The 23,293-nt window shown below is 39.6% G+C and overlaps 1 protein-coding gene across 2 annotated transcripts in view; it reads right to left on the bottom strand.

Moving 5' to 3' along the window:
• Nucleotides 1–23,293, bottom strand: part of LOC140491998 (organic cation/carnitine transporter 2-like) — a 106,394-nt gene that overhangs the window by 70,078 nt on the left and 13,023 nt on the right. For both annotated transcript variants that reach the window (XM_072590572.1, XM_072590573.1), the window contains exons 3-4: nucleotides 19,321–19,475; nucleotides 12,677–12,848 (exon numbers count right to left, since the gene is read on the bottom strand). In XM_072590572.1, coding sequence (XP_072446673.1) covers nucleotides 12,677–12,848; nucleotides 19,321–19,475 — 327 coding nt within the window. The remainder of the gene's footprint in view (nucleotides 1–12,676; nucleotides 12,849–19,320; nucleotides 19,476–23,293) is intronic.

Here is a 23,293-nt window from a genome sequence, read left to right as displayed (position 1 = left end):
CTAAGTGGAATCCCATCATATCAACAGGGCAACAACGTTTTTTTTAAACTCAGGCTTGAATGGGTGTCACTTTCTACTCTGAAGGAAGTCAGAGTTCCTTCAGTGTTGATAGAAAAAAGGAGATGTGTTGAAATCTTTCCTTTCTGTGGCCAGGAAGAGCATGTGCTCCTTCACATCCTGCCCTGCCAAGGACTCACCCCAGCAGCCTCCTTAATTTCTGTTCACAGTCATCAGCTGTTTCCAAGTGTGACAGACAAGTTGCTGATCAGTGTGTGCATGTGATTTCTGAGAATTAAAATGTCTTTAGTCTGAAATTTGGGGCAAAGAGCATGCTATGAATCATTCTCCTATTCACATGAATCTTGGTGGGAATTAAAATCAGCTCTATGGAAACATTCCTGAATAAGTTAATGAAGTCAATTAAAAATAATTTAATGACGCAACAAAAGAATTTTAGTTTGTTTTTTGAATGGGTGTATGGCTTTCAATATGAAATGCTCTTTCTAATCAAATGATGCATTGATAACTAAATCATATCTTCTTCATCCTTTTCATTGACTAACAGTAAAAGAGCTGGAGGGCAGAACAAATACATTTTGTACTGAGCAAGGTGATGCCTGAAAATATTTCATCAGGACAGCACACAGTCTCCAGACGTCAATCCTAGCCTATTAATCTTTCATTTAAAAACATAAATGGAAAAATTAATGATGCAATGGCTGAATTTATACTAAACCCATTATTTTCCCTTTGATAATTTACTAACCCCTTGCATTCTGGGATTAAATGCTGACTGTGAGTCTGGTGCTTACCTGTAGAAAGCTAAGTACATCTTGGAAAGTGAACAAGAAAGTTGCACTTGCCCATCCTTCCAAAGTGTTCAATTTGTATTAATTGTAATCTGGCAGTAAGCTGTTCAAAGGGTTTGCTTCATGTATAAATTGGTCATTAAAGGGAAGTTGTTGTTCTTCTCAAGACAGAATGAGAATGGAAGGAACGATAGCAATAGCGAATGGGAAGGAGTTAGTGTTTGAAAATGGAAACCACTTACAATGTCACCTAGTGTGGGGAGATTGGGAAAGAAAGGTGGAGATCAGCAGTTTACTGAAGGAAGTGAGTTTAAGCTTATCAAGGGCAAGGAGGAAAGGGAAAAGAATCTGGAGAGAGATGTAGGCACAGGACCAAGGGGATCCTGGTGTTGGTCTCACATTCAAATGAGAGGGGAAAAGTAGAACAGGCACCTCTCAATGCTGGTAACCAAGACCTCCTTGTACTTCTTGTTGAAATCAGTGGTGGAAGAGTTTGTGAAAAACAATTTAATGGGATAGTCACTTTTGGCGTAAAGAAGGCAGAGGTTGTCTTTGGTCAGCAAAATGTTGGTCTCCTGGCATAAGGGCATAAATGACAGAGAGTCAGGTCTCGAAGAAGGAAGTCCATGGTGCTCTCCTTAGAGGATAACTACTCTGAAAAAGTTATCAAGCACCAGTTACACAAGAGTATCCCAGAAGAGCTTAGATGGGATGAACAATTTCTGAAGAATTTTAATGGTGGTAGGAGGTAATATCTATTAATTAGCCACAATAAACATTGATCCTGACAATAGGATGCATGAAAGTGCTGAATGGAGAATGTGAATATTATGTTGACTGGGTGAAGAGGTAATAGGCAGTCAAGGAGTCATTTTGGAAGTTGCGCTAGCTTGAGAGAAGTTTGTGGGAGTACCATAAACCATTGATGAAGGAAGTGTTTTTTTTAGATTCAACCAAAGCTGATTTTCTTTTTAAACATAGTGTAGTGATAACATCAAAGATAGTGATACAAAGTTCCAAACTAATGTTCTTGCACGTGGCTTTGAATCCCAATGACTGATTGTAAAACAAGTCTGTTTGAAATGTATTAACCTGCAGAAATGTACCTTTTATAGGGAATAATCGAGAGACCAAAGAATATGCGGTTAAAAGAACCAAAAGGAATGTCAGGTATACTGTCCAGCTGTAAGACAGTGCACCCTAATATCTGTACTAGCTACTCACTGTTAAAAACCCTGTGCAACAAACCTCATTTTAACCTTCAAAATTTCATCAGTAAGTTAAAAAACAAAAGAACAGTGGATTCTGGAAATCAGAAACAAAAACAGAAATTGCTGGAAAAGCTCAGCAGGTCTGGCAGCATCTGTGGAGAGAAATCAGAGTTAATGTTTCGGGTCCAATGACGTTTCCTCAAACCAATTCGCCACATATGGTGCCAGACCTGCTGAGCTTCTCCAGCAATTTCTGTTTTTGTGCCTCAACTGCGAAAATTTATTTTCCGTACAAATGGTTCTACGTAACAAGGCTTACAGTTCGTCATCTCTCTGGTAGTTCAGAATAAATTACAAACTCCTTATGTATTGCTTTTATTATCCTGAAAGAATAGTAAATAAGAAAGCTTAATACAATCTTTAAATGTAGGTGTCAGAGGACTCGTGTTAGAAAACTATCATATTCTGCTTCTATTATTATTTACTCTTATCCCCAGCAACCACCAAAATTTCATATGGACCTCCTTTTGTTTTGAAACTATTCTGCAGCACTCATTCATTTGTGCAATCAATTCAAATCATGGACTCTATATGTGTATTGTTGTTTTTCAGGGCTATTGCAATTACATTTCTCCCTCACAAAATCAGAGGGCTTTGTGGATGGTACAGTGGCTCACTGATTAGTACTGCTACATCACAGCACCAGGGACCTAGGTTTGATTCCACCCTCAGGTGACTGTGTAGAGTTTGCACATCCTCCTGGTGTTTCTGGGTGCTTTGGTTTTCTCCTCATGACTTTATAAGCCTCCATAAGGTCACTCCTTAGCCTCTAATGCTCCAGGGAAAACAGCCTCAGCCTATTCAACCTCTCCCTGTGGCTCAAACCCTCCAACCCTAGTAGCATCCTTGTAAATCTTTTCCGAACCCTTTAAAGTTCACAACATCCTTCCTATAGCAGGGCGACTAGAATTGAACAGGATATTCCAAAAGCGGCTTTAGTCTAAAGGTGTGCAGGTTAGTGGATTGGCCATGTTAAACGTCCATGATGTCCAGGTCTGTGTAGGATAGATGAATTAGCCAATGGGAAATGCAGAGGCCTGGGGTGAGTCTGGTGGGATGCTGTTCAGAGGGGTGGAATGGGCTGAATGGGCTGTCTCCACAGTGTAGGTATTCTATGATCTGTCAGTATATGACTATTTTCTGAAATCTCCTGTTAAAGCTTGTATTAGGCTTTCTTGTCCACTATCCTCTCAGCACTATCCTCTTTGAGTCATGTACAGCTCTATGACTCAAAGTCAATGACAAACCATCACAGTACTGTTTGTGTCTCTAAGCCAGGACTTGTGAGGCATGAAAGGTGCATTTGTAACATGGTCAAACAGCTTAATATTGTCAACGTGTATATGTCTAGTGGCAGATGATGAAAGCATGAGAGAATTTCCTAGTCAGCAAGGCCTGTGCCAAGCAGTGTGCCATAAGCATTGGCGCTGGGTCCACTGCTTTTCATCATTTATATAAATGACTTTGATGTGAACATAGGAGGTATGGTTACTAAGTTTGCAGATGACCCCAAAATTGGAGGCGTATAGGACAATGAAGAAGGTTTCCTCAGAGTACAATGGGACCTTGATCAGATGGGCTCATGGGCCAAGGGATGGCAGATGGAGTTTGATTTAGATAAATGTGATGTGCTGCATGTTGGAAAGGCAAATCAGGACAGGACATATACACATAATGGTAAGGTCGTGGAAAGTGTTGCTGAACAAAGAGACCTTCAGTGTGGGTTTATAGTTCCTTGAAAGTGGAGTCCCAGGTAGATGGGAAAGTGAAGAAGGCGTTTAATACCTTACCTTTATTGGTCAGAGCATTGAGTATAGGAGTTGGAAGGTCATGTTGAGGCTATACAGGACATTTCTAAGGCTGCTTTTGGAATATCCTGTTCAATTCTAGTCGCCCTGCTATAGGAAGGATGTTGTGAACTTTAAAGGGTTCGGAAAAGATTTATAAGGATGTTGCTAGGGTTGGAGGGTTTGAGCCATAGGAAGAGGTTGAATAGGCTGGGGCTGTTTTCCCTGGAGCATTAGAGGCTGAGGAGTGACCTTATGGAGGCTTGTAAAGTCATGAGGGCCATGGATAGGGTGAATAGCCAAGACCTTTTCCCCGACTGGGGGAGTCCAAAACTAGGGGTCACAGGTTTAAGGTGAGAGGAGAAAGATTTAAAAAGAATCTAAGGAGCAACTTTTTTTATGCAGAGGGTTGTGGAGGCTGGTACAATTACAACATTTAAAAGGTTTCTGGGTGGGTATATGAATGGGGAGGGTTTAGAGGGATATGGGCCAAATGCTGGCAAATGGGACTAGATTAATTTAGGATATCTGGTCGGCATTGACGAGTTGGACCGAAGGGTCTGTTTCCGTGCTGTACAGCTGTATGACTCAAAGTCAATGACAAAACATCACAGTACTTTTCCCAGAGGTGTAGACCGATCTAATCTCTGGCCCAAATCTCAGAAATGAGCACAGGAGAAAAAGACAGACAGATCAATGATGTAATTCCTGTTAGGGAGCCTACAAACTGCTTCCACCAGCATTTTCTGACTCTTTTTATTCACAACCTCAAAGTGTATTAACTACAAACTCTACAAATTCTACTGCATAATATCCCAAGCAAAACTTCTTCCTTAATATTGTGTTCACTTCACCCTTTACTGTCGGTGTGTCCTTTCATCTTCGGCATTCTGCCAATCTTTTTAAAAATACTATGAACTCTGGGATACTTCCCAATTTTGGTCAATATCTAACATGTCTTTGTACTCGTGATAAGATTAAAACCATTTATCTCTAATTATCATGCTGAGTTTAATTTGGATAAATGCCACGTATTCCATTTTGGTAAAACAACAAAGGCAAGACTTATAGTTAAAAGTAGGACCTTGGGTAGTGTTGTAGAACAGAGAGACCTCAGGGTCCAGGTACATAATTCTTTGAAGTTTGCATCACGTGTAGATAGGGTGTTGAAGCTTTTTAGCATGCATTCCTTCATTGCTCAAACCTTTGAGTATAGGAGTTGGGACGTTATGTTGAGATTGTACAGGACATTTGTGAGGCTTCTTCTGGAATACTGTGTCCAGCTCTAGTTGTCTTGTCAGAGGAAGGATATAATTAAGCAGGAGAGAGTTCATAAGAGATTGACCAGGATGTTGCTGGGAATAGAGTGTTTGAGTTTAAGAAGAGCATGGAAGGGAGGGGACATTTTTCACTGGACCACAGAAGGTTGAGATGTAACCTTAGAGAGGCTTATCAGTCAGGATCATAGCCAATGCCCTAGTATAGTCTTTATCTATTTCTCCACGACTTTATCTACAACCACCATTTTAACTTTCCTTTTGTTACTGAACACTGAATCTGGTTTCCAGGACAAGTGTAAAGTTATCAATTGTAAAATCAATTGTAAAAAACTAGATATTTTTCGATCTACATCAACTATCTAATGAAAATTATGTGCCAGGAAGGCTTGCACTAGGACATGATGGTGTCCACTGATACATATTTCACATTTCACCCAAATCTCTTCAACGTACTTCATATACTCATCAATCACACATGCATCCTTATGCAGGACTTTTAATTTTTGACAAGAAGGTGAGCAAATTGTGCTAACTTAAGACAATTCATTTTTCTTTCTGATCCTTATCACATGCTGCCATTAATAATTCTACAACATTTTAATTATAAATCTTTGTTAAGGGAATATATAGTAACATCTTTATTAAGTAAACTGCAGATTCAGTATTTCCAAAAATAATTGCTTTATCATGCTGCATGTTGAGTTTACTTTGTGCTTTTTTCATTGAAGGCTCTTTTTAAACTGCAAAGTTATCGTACTAGAAATTATATCAGCAACAATAAAATAGCTTACTCCAGTTACACTGCATGGAATCATCATGTTCTTCTCATCTTATTTATTATATCCCTGAAGTAAAAACACAAAAAGCAACATAACACAGAAGCTGGAGAGCTGAAACAAAAACAAAACAATTCTGAAAACACTCAGCAGCTGAAGGTCATGGACCTGACAGATTAACCCCGTTCCTTGCCACAAAATCTTCCTACTCCCTGACCTCATGTCAACCCTCACTGGTGAATCTTTAACTCTTCCACTATAATGGTGTCAGTGTCCAATATCTGATCTTGAAACGTTGCAATCATTGCCTCCTCCAGTTATTGCAACATCATGGAAATGCCTCATCTGTACAATCAAACTCTGAAAACTACTTCTTCGTCAGGACATTTTCAAGGCAGCAGATATCTGATCCAAGAATTAAATCCCAGTTAGGGGTCCATCAGGAGTTTGTCTATGCACAGAATCTTAGCACAATCCATGTATTTAAATATCAATTCTGAAGAAAGAATCTCCAAATTTAATTAGTCCACTCTTTTACAATTAAAGTCCATGGTATATTCCTCCATAGGATGAATGACCAACATCCGTCATCTTATCAAAATCTGACCATAACTTATAGGCATTCAAAAAATTCATGTTTGTGTTCAATTTCAACCATGGAGTTCAGAGTTATAGAGTCACAGAGATATACAGCACGGAAACAAACCCTTCGGTCCAACTCGTCCATGCTGACTAGATATCCAAACCTAATCTAGTCCCATTTGTTGGCACTTTGCCCATATCTCACTAAACCCTTCACACTCATATATCTATCCAGATGACTTTTAAATGCTGTAATTGTACCAGCCTCCACCACTTCCACTGGCAGTTCATTCCATACACGCACTACCATCTGCATGAAAAAGTTGCCCCTTAGTGTCTTTTATATTTTTCGCTTCTCACCCTGAACCTATGCCGTCTAGTTCTGGACCCCCCCCCCCACCCAGAGAAAAGACCTTGTCTATTTATCCTATCCATGCCCCTCAGGATTTTATAAACCTCTATAAGGTCACCTCTCAGCCTCCAATGCTCCAGGGAAAATAGCCCCAATCTATTCAGCCTCTCCCTATAGCTCAATCCTCCAACTTTTGTTATCAACTTAAAATGCCAAGACCATAGTTTGTTCTCTCGTTGATAAGGGACACAGCCCCTATTCACATGTCTTGATTCGTCCCCAATTCATAAGGTTATGAGACTATCAGTAGGCAATCATACTCTGGCAATTTATACTCGCCTTCAGCCATTCTTAATAAAAATATCAATTGTAACTTTCTGTCAAAAAAAAATTTAATTTCAAATCTACACCTTTAATACACTATTCTCTACTATCATGGACAGTCAGTAGCTAAAGTTGGATTTTGCTGTGGATGAGACAAATGATCTGCAAGTTAAACTTTGATGTTATCTTGTAGTGGGCGCAAAGATGTTTGTGCAATTTTACCCCGGCTGGAAGCCAACAGCCCTTTAACGGTGTTGCAAGTTCTACAGTTGTATAACACAAGGGATTTTCCATCTCCACTCCAACCTGACCTTCGCTGCCAGCCAGCAGATTAGCCAGCAAAGTTATAATTCAGTCTGTGAAATCTAATTTAGGCTGATCGGGGGATTCACTAGGTTCAACTCTGTTACTCTCGGGTGGATAGAATTCTTCCACATATATGGTGTCACAGTAGCATAGGAAAAAAAATCCCAGTCCCAGATCTAATCAGTTTAACACAACAGTTAGGAAGTTTAATTAATTATGTTGAAAATGCCACTGATATACTTTGCTTACCAATACGATGAGGTAAAAGGTTTATTCAAAATTCTAACTCTCATCAACAAACTCAACAGAGCAGTCAGCTAAGTGCCAGGATAGCTCCAAAATTCTTTGCTGTTCAGTTTACAAATGTCACCAGCACCAACTAAGGTGTCACGTGACAAAGACATTACATTGACTTATTTTCTAGTTCGTTGCTTTTCACTCCATGATTCAAGTATACTAATAAAACAGGAAAATCAGCCTCAAACTCAAAATTCATTAGCAGATGAAACATTTTACATCTTGAAATTTCAGGCAATGCGCATAAGAACATTTGACAAGTTAAAAAAAATCACCTCTTTTCAATCAGTCACAAAAGAACTCTGTAAAACTCTTTAATTCAGAAATAGGATATATTCTCAAATTATCAGTCATGGGTAATTAATGTGATACATTGCAGAAAACAATCACAGCTGTTTTCAAAGCTCACTGCTCCTGCAATCACTCATCTATTTTTAATTCAATTTCAAGAATGGCTTCTAATTTATGGATAGTCTTATTTCCAGGAATTGTGTCATGTGAATCCATGAGGACAAGCATCAGGAAACATGAAACAAGATCCAAACACTAAATATGCAGCATAGAGACCACAGCTGTAGAGATATACAGAATGAACATGGTTCAGTCCAACCCGTGCAGACCAACCAGGTATCCTAAATTAATCTAGTTCCATTTGTCAGCATTTGGCCCATACTCCTCTAATCACTTTCTATTCATGTGCCCATCCAGATAACTTTTAAGTATTGTAATTGTCCCAGCCTCTACCTCTTCCTCTGGCAGCTCATTCCATACATGCACCACCCTCTGCATGAAAAAGTTGCACTCAGGTCCCTTTTAATTTTTTTCCCTCTCACCTTAAACCTATGCCCTCTAGTTTTGGACTTCCCACCCCTGGGGAGAAGACCTGGCTATTTATCCTATCCATGCCCCTCATGATTTTATAAACTTCTGTAAGGTCACCCCTCTGACACTCCAAAGAAAACAGCCCCAGCCTATTTAGTCTCTCCCTATAGCTCAAACTGTCCAACCCTGGCAACATCCTTGTAAATCTTTTCTGAACCCTTTCAGGTTTCACAACGTCCTTCCTATGGCAGGAAGACCAGACTTGAAAGCAGTATTCTGAAAGTGGCCTAACCAATGTACTGTATAGCCACAACATGACCTCCCAACTCCTATACTCAATGCTCTGTCCAATAAAAGCAAGTATATCAAATGTCATCTTCACCAGATTATCTACCTGTGACTCCAATTTCAAGGAACTACGAACCTGCACTCCAAGGTCTCTTTGTTCAGCAACAATCCCCAGGACCTTATAATTAAGTGTATAAGTCCTGTCCTGATTTACCTTTCCAAAATGTAGCACCTCACATTTATCTAAATTAATCTCCATCTGCCATTCCTTGGTCCATTGACTCGTTGTACTCTGATTAAATTCCCATTGTACTCTGAGGTAACCATCTTGGCTGTCTACTACACCAATAATTTTGCTCTCATCTGCAAACTTACCAACCATACTTCCTATATTCACATCCAAATAATTTATGTAAATGACAAAATACAGTGAACCCAACGCCAATCCTCGTAGCACACCTCTTGTCACAGGCCTCTCATCTGAAAATCAACCCTCCACCACCCACCCTCTGTCTCTCACCTTTGAGCTAGTTATGTATCCAAATGGCTAGTTCTCGCTGTATTTCATGTCATCTAACCCTGTTAACCAAGCTATCATGCAGAACCTTGTCAAACGCCTTACTGATGCTCATACAGACCATACATGCAAGCAATCTAATACTTACAGTATGCTCAGAGAATAGAATCATGCTTTTTTTTTCACTTTCTCTGTGCAGTCTTTACTCCAGGGTAGAAGAGTCCAAAACTAAAGGCCATAGATTCAAGGTGAGAGGGGAACCATTTAAAAGGGACCTGAAAGCCAACCTTTTCACAGATGGTGATATGTGTATGAGCTGCCAGAGGAAGTGGTAGAGGCAGGTACAGTTGTAACACTTAGAAGACATTTGAACAGGTACATGAATAGAAAGGTTTAGAGGGATATGGGCCAAATGCAGGTAAATGGGACTAGTTTGGTTTAGGATATCTGGTCAGCATGGACAAGTTGGGCTGAAGGGTCTGTTTCCATGTATAACTCTATGACCCTGTTAACTTCCTCCTTCCTTACTTTTATTTACATTAATTCTGGTTTCTCCCACTTCTTTCATCTCTAGTCCCTATTTGCAGTTCTGTTTCTCTTCTTCTCAACCTTAATTTCTGCCTCACAATTGCCTACTTAATGACTCGCTCACCTTGCCTCTTCGTTCCCTATAGGGAGATATTTTCACACCACTATTTCTATCGGCCTCGACTGCTTTCCTATTTCATTTAACACTCCTCTACTTCTGTTACTTTTTCTACTTTTGTCATTTAAATGTTTCTTCTTTGTTTGACAAAGAACTTCATTCTTTCACATTTTTTCACTCTTGATTTCAATCCTCTTTTCTTGCTCTTGCTTTTGAATTTGTCATTCATGTTTATCTCCACTTTTAATCCCTATTTTCTGTCCTGTGACATAGCTACATGAGAAACCTAGTGTGAAGAGACAGATCTTAGGTGACTGTGTGGAGTTTGCACATTCTCCTGTGTCTGTCTGCACGGGTTTCCTCCAGGTGCTCTGGTTTCCTCCCACAGTCCAAAAATGTCCAGGTTAGGTGGTTTGGCATGTTAAAATTTGCGCAGTGGTGTCCATTGTGCAGTGGTTGTGCAGGTTTATAGGGTTAACCATGGTAAAAACCCCACACAGGCTTGTGGGGATGGAGTAGCATGCTGTTCAAAGGATCAGTGTCGACTAAATGGGCCAAATGTAGGGATCCTGTAATCTATTTTGTACATTGACAAAAACTTTGAAAAATGTTTGAACAAAAGTAGTATTGTTTTAGACAAAAGCAAAATGGAAAAAAAATCATCAGTTCCTTTTCATAATTGCCATGCACAGTAACCAATAAAAGTTATCCAGGTCCAAATAGTTCTGTAACATCAAGCCCTGCCCTCAGAGTTGCCGCCAAATTAAAGATTTTTAAAAGTACACAAAATTCCCAGATTTACCTGTATTTTAGAGTGAGTTGTCAGAAAGGACCAGGTTTAAATACCTAGTAAGAATTGCTATTTATTACAACTAATTAGATTCTACCCCACACACAAACAGGAAAACATTGGTGATATGGATGGGGGGGAAAGCTGGGAAAGCTGCTGACTGGTCTTCTGAAATGGTTCTCATGCTAATCAGAACGCTGTTTCTCAGTCTTTGTTTTTTGGATGCTTCCACTGGTTTGCAAGGGACACAGGGCAGCTGATTCATTTATGACAGAAATATCTATTTTATTAATTATAAGTCACAGTTTACTACAACTGCTGGAGAAAAAAACAGTTTTCTTCAGTGGAATTCATTGCCGCAGAGTGCAGTGGAGGCCGAGACGCTAAATGTCTTCAAGGCAGAGATTGATAGATTCTTGTTGTCTCGGGGAATTAAGGGCTACGGGGAGAATACGGGTAAGTGGAGTTGAAGTGCCCATCTGCCATGATTGAATGGCGGAGTGGACTCGATGGGCCGAATGGCCTTACTTCCACTCCTATGTCTTATGGTCTTATGGTTTTTTACCACAGAGAACAAAGAAACCTCCTAAGTGGATGGAGGTCTGGAGATGTTTGCTGAGAACCAACCACATAATTGTTGGCAGGCAAACAGACCTTTGTCACTGGTTCTCGAACCAGGGGTGGCACACTAACTCAGTGGTTAGCACTGCTGCCTCACAGTGCCAAGGACCTGGGTTTGATTCCAGACTGCTTCTGTAGAGTCTGCACATTCTCCCTATGTCTCCCTATGAGTTTCCTCTGAGTGATCTGGTTTCCTGTCACAGGCCAGGTTGGCTAGATAGGCCATGCTAAAGTGTCCAGGGATGTGCAGGTTAGGTGGATTAGCCATGGGAAATGCAGGGATAGGGGACAGGTTTGCGTGGATGCTTTTCAGAGGGTCGGTGTGGTCTGAATGGTCTGCATCTACACTGTTGGGATTCTAAGCCAATCAGCCACTTGCTCGGGGAAAGTGAGGACTGCAGATGCTAGAAATCAGAGACAAAAAGTGTGGCAAAACGAAAGCACAGCAGGTCAGACATCATCCCAGGAGCAGCAGAATCAATGTTTCGGGCATAAGCCCTTCATCAGGAAGCTACTTGTTTCCAACCAAAGCACTACAACCTCTCAACACCAGTTTGTAAGCAGCCACACTTTAACTATGGTTTGAACAAGTGCAATATGTACTTATTATGATTGTCACATCACTCGCTTTCAAAATATGCAGCAGTCACACAGGAATCTTTCATTTTAATGTAACTCTTTTCTCATGTCAGTCACAGTTAAAATTACAGAAAATAACAAAAGATGTTGTTACAAAAAAAAATTCTGCTTCAATGCATTTAGTATTAAGACCTTACTATAAGCTCATGAAATGAATGGATAGGTCTATAACACATTGACTGTCCAATATCATTCCAATCCTCCAATATGATTTAATGGTCATCGTCATCTCCTTGTTAGTAATATGATGGAGTTGATCAATTTCCCGTTATAAATCCCATTTAATTTTCAACACATTGATTTCAATCTGGTCAAATTATGTCAAATTACAAAGGGGTGGCAACCATTTGACTCAATTACTGCCTCAGCAATAAAAGCAAAAATCACACTTTGAACATTCAGCCTCCCTTCACAGTCAAGAAAATGTAACAACACCTCATAGAACATAGGCAATCTGATCCCATCCATACTCTCATACAAGAAGAACTCTCATTGGCTTTATCTTGGTCAAAATCAACCTGAGAAGGAAATAAACATTTTTACCTAATGAGTATAGAATTTCTACTTACCACCACAAAGGAACGTAGAACACACCAGGGATAGACAGGGCCAAAAGCAGAGGCCCCCAGCTTCTTATGAAGTATGCAACCAAAGGCAGAAGCATATAGCCAATCGCAAAAGAAATGCAGATTCCCAGTGTACAGTACATAACCCGAACTGATTTTCCAAGCATTTCTGATCCTGTAAAAGAATAAACAGGTCAAAAAAACATTGATTTTCTGTTAATTCTTCATTTTATCTCAATGCCTATTTTGGCCGCATTAAAATGAAGTTATTTTTCTGGTTTTCAACCTTTTTTAAGAAAAAATGTTTCTAGTATTGTAATGCTCCCTCAACTTAATCTACTAAAGCAAGCTGAAAGAAGGATCCTAGATGCAGAACTGAAACGTCAGTCCATTTTAGGTGCCGCCCTGGAGCCAGTTCCTGAGCAAGATAAACAGAAGCAAGTAAACAATGGAATGCAGCATATGACAGGAAGAAGAGGAGAGAGATGGAATATGTATGAAAAGCAATTAAAAACAAAGAAAGGTTTCATAAAGAACAGTCCAGCAGACATTGAGACTAGAGATTACTTCCGTCTTTGGAAGCAAAATCACAAGAACAATTAGTGATTACAAAAGACCACCAGGTTCAGTCCATAAAGTTTTATTACACTAGTATTTTGAATGACTCATTCTCTACATTTTCATCAACCCACTATTTTTTGATGTTTTTGTACCAGTGGACAGGTATTGTAAGCATGGGTCTGAACTTCAGTAAAGATGCTTTACCTGATGTTCTTTAAAGGTATTTCCACTAATTATTGAGTTGTGTCATCTGAGCTGAATATCTTTTTTTTTAAAGACATCATCTATTTGTTATTATCTATTACTATCTCATATATTCCATTTCTGTACTTCAGAAAATCCTTTCATAACTGTCCTTCTCCAGCTCTAAACCCAAAGTTGCCTAACCTCTCCTCACAGTTCATTTTTTTTACTCCTGGAATTAGTTTCATCTCCCTTCTCATGCTCTTTCCAAACATTTAAACTGGAGCAAATTAGCAGAAATGTGGAGAATTTGAAACAAAACAGAAAATGCTCAGAAAAACACAGCAGATAAAATAATATCTGTGGAGACAGGAACAGAGTTAACAGGCTGGATTTTTATGGATTCAAGGCGACTCCAAGAAGGTGTGAAAATGGCAACCAGGAGCTGATTCCGGGATTCTGGACTCCATTCCCAAAGCTTTCTAATTTTCTTCTGTACATTTGAGGATGCATTTAAGGCACCTTCACTCTGCGTACTTATCTATCGTTACTGCTGGGATAGGCATATTCTGGGATAGGCATATAGGCAGTCAGAGCAACCTTTGAGGAACTTGCGGTTCATGGCATTTCAGAACTGTCATGAAGTATATTCTGGATGAGGGAGCTTTTGAAAGATAAGTTCAAAAGGTCTTATACATGGCCTCTCGGAGGGACCAGGAATGTACAACGAAGCTTGGTTGAAAGTTCAAGGCATCCATTGGATTATCAAAACATCACTTGAAAGACTGCTCTTGCTCTCTTGTCCGTTCTGTAAATGCTGCAATGTTCATTTCCATAAGGTAAAGATGTTGCAAATGTTTTCAGGTTCTGGTATTAAAAGTACCAAGGGCCTGAATGATTCACATTTTACTTGGTCTGCAGTAAAATCAACTTCTATGGTAAATGTGAGGTTATCCGCTTTGGAAACAAAAATAGGAAGGCAGATTATTATTTGAATGGCTGTAAATTGAGAGAGATGAATGTTCAAGGAGTCTTGGGTGTTCTTGTGTACCAGTCTTTGAAAGTAAGTGCACAGGTATAGCAGGCAGTAAAAAAGGCAAACTCTACGTTGGCCTTCATAGCGAAAGGATTCAAGTACAAGAACAAGGACATCTTGCTACAATTATACAGGGCACTGACGAGGCCACACCTAGAATATTGAGGGTAACTTTGGACCCTTATTTGAGTAAGAATGCTTTTGCTATAGAGAGAATGGAGGAAAAACTTACTAAATTGATTTTGGGCTGGCAGAACTGATGTATGAAGAGAGATTGAGTTGATTAGGATTGTATTCACTGAGGAATGTACAGTAATCTCATAGAAACCTCTAAAGATCTAAGAGGAGAAGGATAATGGATAAACCTTTTAGGACTGAGATAAGGAGAAATTTCTTCACCTAGAAAATGGTAAGCCTGTTTAATTAATTACCACAGAAAATAGTTGCAGCCAAAGCATTGTTTGTTTTCAAGAAGGAGATCGATCTAGCTCCTGTGGCTAATGGGAACAAGGGACCTCGGGGAAGGGTAGGATTGGATATGGAACTCGATGATCAGCCATGATCATACTGAATGACATAGCAGGCTTGAGGAATTGAATGGGTTATTCCTGCTCCTATCTTCTATGTTTCTATGAACAAAACTTTTCCAAACATTTTGCTAACACATCTGCTTGTCATTGTAGAGTTAATCGATTCAATGCAGAACCTATGTTGGGTGAATGGGCTTGAAATGCCATGGATGGGGCATATGGAGTAAGTGGTGGGATTGAGTGAGGGATGGAAGACCTTAAAGTTTTCATTGCAACTAGAATGAAGTCCCAAAACACTGAGATGGGCCTTTCAAGAACATAAATCTTGGCTTTGCACGCATTTCCTCCTGAGATAGGTGGCTGAACTCAGACATTTGATTCCCGCTACCTGCATTGCAGTGGACAATCCAACACATTCTAGATCAGTGACCTATTTCAGAGTTTTATTTCTGAATTTTAAATGCTAAATGTTCAACACAGGTAATATACTTGAGTGTACTGGTATCACTTATAGTGGATAATGCAGTTGGAGTGGATATTTCTGTTACAAACATTTCTTGGATTTCACGGCTAGGCACAGAGCTCTGCAGCCAGACTGTGTTGCAATAGGCATCTGAAATGTACCAGTACTGTTTGTGTCTCCCACACAAATCAGTTGATCAACTTAGTTGAAAACTGATGTCAATACTTAAATTACACTGAACCCAAAGTGGCTCAGATTCATAAATGAGTCATTTGAATGAGTAAAACCTCCACTCTGCAAAAATTTTGGTCATACTTCAGCTACACCAAAAATTCTGGCTGTTCTATTTAATGTTGCTCCCATTCTAAGTCTTACAGACATAGAGTCATAGAGATGTACAGCATGGAAACTGACCCTTCGGTCCAAATCGTCCATGCCAACCAGATATCCCAACTCAATCTAGTCCCATCTGCCAACACCCGGCCCATATCCCTCCAAACCCTTCCTATTCATATACCCATCCAGATGCCTTTTAAATGTTGCAATTGTACTAGCCTCCACCACTTCCTCCGCTAGCTCATTCCATACACGTACCACCCTCTGCGTGAAAACGTTGCTTCTTAGGTCTCTTTTATAACTTTCCCTTCTCACCCTAAACCTATGCCCTCCAGTTCTGGACTCCTCCACCCCAGGGAAAAGACTTTGTCTATTTATTCTATCCATGCCCCCCCCTTCATCTAAACAATTTCTAGCCATTGCGTTTTTACATTATTTACATATAAATGAAATACAAGCAATTCAAATCTGACATATCACAATAGGTTTTGGATCTCGTTGTTGTAATTCCAGCTAATGTTATTACTGGACATGCCACATCCAGACTGAGAGGTGCCTTGATGTTTTGTTTTGTTTTTAATTTACAAAGGTGGTCTTCCACTGAAACACTAACATGCAATGCTGCATGTTTAGTTTTAACAATAAAACAGAAGTTCATTAAGCAAAAGAAATAAAGATTAAATAGAATATCCAAGCTATTTTCATGTAACATAATTTGCAACAAATATAATCCCATCTATTCCAACACCAACACGTTACAGAACTCACATCAGACAGAGTTCCCTTCACTCTCTATCATATCTATGTGGTTGACTTAATTGATTCCTTCAATTCTCACCCAAAGAGTTTGAGAGGCTCTTCTCTGGTTACATTCACAACTCAGCTTAGATTTTCTCAGCTTCAAATAGCCCTTTGGATTTCCAACCAAAGATTTCTGCTCTCAAATTTCAGGCCAAAACACAGAGATAACTTAGTTTTTCATTTTTCTCAACCATCTCCTTTCTTTAGAAGAAACTACTGTTTTACATCTTATTCAATTCGGACTTTTGTAAACTCTCACTGAGCACTTTCTAAACTATGGGTTTTCACCGAAGCAAAAAAAAATCAATTCCTGATTCTTCTGAACTGAAATCAAGCTAATACTTTTTCATGTTTACTCTGATTATAAGTCTCTCACTATACAAATAAATTCCATTTATCACTCCAGGAACTCTTTCTCGCATCCTGATTTAGAATAAAAATGGCTCGAAATGCACTAATAAGGTAACCCCCACATATACATTCCCCAAGAGCCACATATCATTTTTCAAAAACCAAATTCGAAAAAAAATGATTTTAATGCATATATAAACACAAACCTTATATATATATGACTGAAATTCCTGCATTGCAAGAGAAGTAAATGAAATTTGTGCCAGTATGTGTGTCAGGAATTTAGTATCTAATCTATAATAATAAATCTGTCATCAATTTTGGAAGTCCCCAGGGAGTAGGGAAGTTCCTAGTCTCCCATGTCACCCAATCTGCACATAAGATCACGTCAGAATTTAAATAGCTAAAAACTAGATTGGTTCTAATAATACTTACCCAAATTTTCACGACAGAGAAGTAATCAATAACAGAGACTATGTCTTATTGGAAACAGAAAATAAAAAGAAAGAAGGATCTAGATTAGAGTTGAGTGTGTGGCAGTGGAAAAGCACAGCAGGTCAGGTAGCATCTGAGGAGCAGGAGAATCAACGTTTCGTGCATCAGTCCTTCATCGGGAAAGATCTAGATTAGCCTTGACTCTGCTACATAAGTAATAATATGTCACTTTGCTATTCAGGCTAGTGTTGATGAAGCAGATAACTGTGAAGCATCCTTGGAGATGCAAAGCCTCCATGATGGACACTCATGCAATTTATGCTTCTGGAACACGTTTGTGAGCCAGTCAGAGTGGATGATGCTACTCAATGTATCAAAACTGAAGAATCAAACATATTTAACAGTTAGCATGGCTCCACCACAAAGTGTATTTCTTCACTGAAAAATACATTCATGATATAAGAACAGCATTTAAAAGATATTCTACATCAAGCTATGTTAATGAGTGCCTATGGATCAATTAGGAGCAATTGGAGATTCACTAGGTGCCTTAGGGAGGCAGCAGAACAATAAAATCATGCATATCACAGAGCAAACTAATTATAGAAAATAAACAAATTATCATATCATAAAAGCATGAATGATCTAACATCCAAATACTTGGATTTTCTCACAGCAATAGAATGCCAGGAATGTGCTGCTCAGCAGAATGGGGATTATTTACTTAAGGGGGTTTCATAGCAGTGATGATGGATGTCTGGAATCTTTAGTGATTTATTGTTAAATTGCAGTGGGTTGTGTTTAATTTTCATTGTGGAATTTACTTCAGAGATAATGAACACACTCAGCAGTCCTACATATGGGTTTGCTCGTCGGGACTTACAAGAGTAGTAATGGAGAAATAGAAGGAGCGTCAGTTAGCTCCTCCAGTCTGTGTTGATATTCAATGTGTAATCTGAAACCTAACACCATACACACCCTCGGTTCCATAATCCCTTACATCTGGGTTAGCAAAAATCTGCTGAATTCTATATTTTAAAAAGTTATTTATTTGAGCATATACTGCTTTTACTAGAAGTCGAACACAAACCAGCATATCCCGTTATAAAAGATGAAAGTTTTAATCTAAGATTGTTTACTGTATCACATCTCCATGACACTGGACTCCTTTGGCTATAAATTCAATGAGTATGATCTTTACCTCCACACAACCACCTGATGAAGGAACTGTACTCCAAAAGCTAGTGCTTCCAAATAAACCTGTTGTACTAAAACCTGGTATTGTGTGATTTTTAACTTTGTCCACCCTAGTTCAACACCGGCACCTCCAAGTAATTTCTAATACACTTTTTTTACATGCAGAGTGGTTCGTATGTGGAATGAACTGCCAGAGGAAGTGGTGGATGCCGGTACAGTTACAATATTTAAAAGCCATTTGGATAAATTCATGAACAGGAAAGGTTTGGAGGAATATGGACCAAATACAGGCAAATGGGACTAGTTTGATTTGCTCAGCAAGGACTAGTTGGACTGAAGGGTCTGTTTCGAGGCTGTATGACTTTGTGACTCGAAATAGGTTACACAACTCTCAAGCTTGTTCTGTCCTTCAGTGAGAACATACCTAACCTGACTGTGGCCTTAACCCCACTTTCACACTTACCCCTGATATAGTTTATGTTGTCACACTACATTTTATGAGTTATGATTCAAACTTTACTTTTTCCCTCCAAGTCAGTAATCCTCTGATTCATGTTCCCAGTTGGAATATTCTTGTTCTACGACATGTTTCAGAATTTTATGACTATTTTTCTACAGGAAAGAACTGGAACAAAATGAAGCCTCCAAATTCCATGGGTTTTCTACTGGTTGTCCAGACCAATTTAGTGCCATACTGAGAATGACAGAAATATTGAGACAGCAGATAAAAATATTGAGTTTTACAGATATTTACCAAGGACAAAAGCAGCCACATAGTTGGAAATCTGTCCAAGGCCTACAATGAAATTCAGAAAGCAGAATATTTCCCAGCTTGGAGAGAATGCTTGAATTATGCTGAAAACAGTCTGTACAGCCATAGTTCCAAACAGAACTATTTTCCTTCCAAACCTAAAAAACAGAATGAAATAAACTTTGAACTATATATACTTCTGATACACTTACCAAGATACATATAAATAACAAAGTCTTTATACACATTTTTACATGCTAAGTCATGCACACACATGTATACATGCATGTGTGGTGTACACATTAAATCCACATGTTCTCAGTTATACATAAGTCTTACATATGAAAGTAGACTTGACCATTTATTCTTTGATTTATATTTTATTGGGACCGAAAATCTATGATAGTGTGGGCACACATCTGCTGTAAGCAATGTGATGGGGTACCAGAATGATTAGAAACTTGAGGTGGCATGGTGGCTCAGTGGGTAGCACTTTGGCCTCGGGACCCAGGTTCAATTCCAGCCTCTGGTGATGGTCGTTGTGAAGTTTGCACATTCTCCATGTGACTGTGTGCGTTTTCTCCCACAGTCCAAAGATGTACAGGTTAGGTGGGTTGCCCATTGTGTCCAGGCAGGCACAGGTTGTTTGGATTAGCCATGGGATACGCAGGGCTGTGAGTCTGGGTGGGATCATCTTCAGAGAGTTGGTGTGGACTTGTAGGACTGAATGGCCTGTTTCTGTACTGTAGGGATTCTCAACAAGATGGGACCCCAGAAATGTAAAAATCACAATTTTATCTTTGGGTTTTTATGATATCCTGGTAGGAATGTAACATTAGCATGCTCCCCCAAAAACAAAACTATGACTTCACTAAAACTATCTGACAAACACTGGAGTTAGGATCCCACCTGTCCCTTGAGATTTGTTCAGGGGCAGAGAGTTGATTGATTTGCTTGAAGAAATCAATTTCCATCTTTATTATTAAATATACTGTAGGGACTGCATGATCAATTGGAAGGACTTTCCTCAGATCAGGGGTGAAATGGCTGAAGTCAAAAAGATCTGAACTTTTTTTGTAACAAGGAATTATGGAATTAAATTTCATGATTGACAGTAACAATTGCTTCTGAACCATTTCAGATAGCTATAAGCATTAGACTTCAAGTGATTTAGATTTCACTTTGTTCATTACTGGCATTTGTACAAAATCACCAATGTAATCTCAGCATTTCAGTATTCAGTGCAGTTAGTGCATGCAACAAAGGATGAAGTTGGTATGAACAATAGAATGTGGCCTTGCTTGAAGATATACATGAAAAGCGAAGCACAAGACAATGTTCTACAAACTTTTTCTGATGTGACTTCATTTTAACTCATCATTGGGATGAAATATATGCACAGAAGCCTGTATCCCATCAAAAAGTCACCCTTTATATACAAGTGCACGATACATGGACTCTGACCAGCCAGCTCAAAGTCAGTCCCTACAGTGAGGAGACTCTCTAAGTTTCCTGTTTATATCCATCAGCCAGGGCTCTGTAATTGGTGCAGATTAGCAACTCTAATCAAGGGTCCCATACTCAATGAGATTCACCTGGCTCTTATTCCAATCACTGGATGAAGAAAGAGGAAATTAAAATCAACATGGGGATTGTTCTTAGTCTGTTCCATGCATTCCTTGGGAACCAGCTGAAATACAGAGCCTTGAAGTAAGTCATCAACCTAATATCCCTGCCATTGGAAGTGTGTGGTATGGCAATGCAATGAGCTCCGAAAAGAAGATAGAGGAATCTTATAAATTAATTTCAAAATGGTCCACTTCTATTTTTCTCAAAACTTTTTAATGCACAATTTTTTTTCCAACAACATACTCTTCACTGCAACTGTTGTTCAAATCTATTATATCTGTGCTGTTGTAACTGATATCTGCATCATAAATTGGCTGTATTGTTTTTCCACACCTATCTACAAATTACATTTAAACCCATATGAAAATTTAGGATATTGGAAAGACTCATCATAGAGTTAAATTGCACATTTTAGCCTTTTTTTGCCTCAAGGTGTTACACATGGGAATAAAATGCTTCTTCCAATATCACACTATGTTAAAACACTGATCAATCACATCCTTATTGGAGTATAGGTTTACCAAATGTTAATGACACTTTTAAACTGTCCAAATTTTGCTGTCCAAGCTCTTGATAACATTAAAATCTGTTCCTTATATTCACTGAGGCTAGCAGCCAAAAGTACCCAGGGAGTGAAACTGGTGTGTGCTAATTTCTCAAAATGTGAGTCAGCCGTCTCTAGCATTTTCTTTCCCAAAGACTGCTGTATGGAAGTGTGCCTGAATACTGTGGAGTGGCCAATGGCATAACCATTTTCAAAAAGCGAGACAGAGTTAACTTGGGTAATTATAATCCTGCTAAGTTAGCATCTGTGATAATGAACATTGTAGTATACTCATTGTATTTGAGTTTAACATCATGTGTGACCCAATTCAAAACTCTGAGGCATTTCGTATCTCATATCAAATTCTGTTCATCCTTCACCCCTGTCCCACATTCTGATACTTTAAAAAATCTAATCTTTATTTTCACTTCCCTCCATGGTTTCACCTCTCCCTAATCTTGTAACCTTTAGTCCTGTTACAAATGTTCCCTCTATATTGTGTGGCATCATAGCAGCTGGGAAGCTTCATGCATGCCATTGGCTTTTGGGCACATAGTTTGTGCTTATGGAAGGTACTGCCACACACAAACTTGGAGGTCCACACATTGGCAGGAAAAATTAGAGGGAATGTTTTCCATAACAGCTAGAGTATCGTGCGCTGTTCTGGAATCCACATTTTTGAAGGAATGTGATTGCACTGGAGAAGGTGCAGAGGAGATTCTCCAGGATGTTGGAAGGTCTGGAGAGTTTCAACTATGAAGAGAGATTGGACAGACTGGGGTTGCTTTCCGTGTAGCAGAGGAGACTGAATGGTGACAGGATTGAGATGCGCAAAATTGTGAAGGCACAGACAGGGTAGACAGGAAAGAACCTTTTCTCTTGATGAAGCAATCAATAATTAGGGTGCATAGATTTAAGGTAAAGGCAGGAGATTTAGGTGTGAGGGGAAAAAAAATCACCCAGAAGGTGGTGGAAATCTAGAATCCACTGCATGTAAGACTGGTAGAGGCAAAATCCCACAGAACATTTCAGAATGGACTTGTAATGACAAGGCCATTCCACAACTATGGAACAAGTGCAGGAAAATGGGATCAGAATAGTTAGGTGTTTGATTTTAACTCCAGCAAAGTCATGGAGACATGTTCCATGCTGTAGACCACTGATGACTCTAGTGGCTACTAATTTTGTTGTGAATGATCGTTCCTAAAAGCATTCCTATTACCAGCAAGAACCAATGGCTGTGGCATTGGAATACAGATGTGCGCAGCTTTCTGGCAGGCCCTGAGGATGCTGGACTCTGATCTCCATGGCAGACACAAGGCAAACCCTCACATGGCTCACTGCACTGCTGCAGCCCTGGTCAATGTAAGACCATTGTGTCCCACATACCTGTCTGCTGCTTCTGTCCCTCTCTGTGCATGTGGACAAAGTTCCTGATTGCCATCACCAGTGAGTTGTCTCCTGCCTGTGGCTGAATAGGTGCCTGTTCCCTGAGGGCCCTCTGAGTACTAGCAGTCTGTGAAATTGCTGGCCTCAGACAGAAGTTGTCACAGTGAGGTGCTCACCAAATTGTGCTCCTACACTCCCTGAGCCTAACTTTCCCACAATGTGGTCAGTGTCTGAGCTGACTGGGGAGTGCTGGAGGCAGCCTTGCCGATGTTTACTCTAACTCTTGAACACTTTCTTGCTCAGAGTTGGAGGAGGTGGCTGATCGTGGAGCAGGCTGTTTCGGTGCGATGGTGGTCAAGGGGCTGGCTGTGAGCCAAAAGACAAAGAAGGCAATGTGGCCAATGGTTGGTCGTG

This window comes from Chiloscyllium punctatum, chromosome 20 (genome assembly GCF_047496795.1).
Source record: "Chiloscyllium punctatum isolate Juve2018m chromosome 20, sChiPun1.3, whole genome shotgun sequence".
Classification (NCBI taxonomy): Eukaryota; Metazoa; Chordata; class Chondrichthyes; order Orectolobiformes; family Hemiscylliidae; genus Chiloscyllium; species Chiloscyllium punctatum.
The sequence above is the reverse complement of the archived record's forward strand: the minus strand, read 5'-3'. Positions and strand labels throughout refer to the sequence as shown.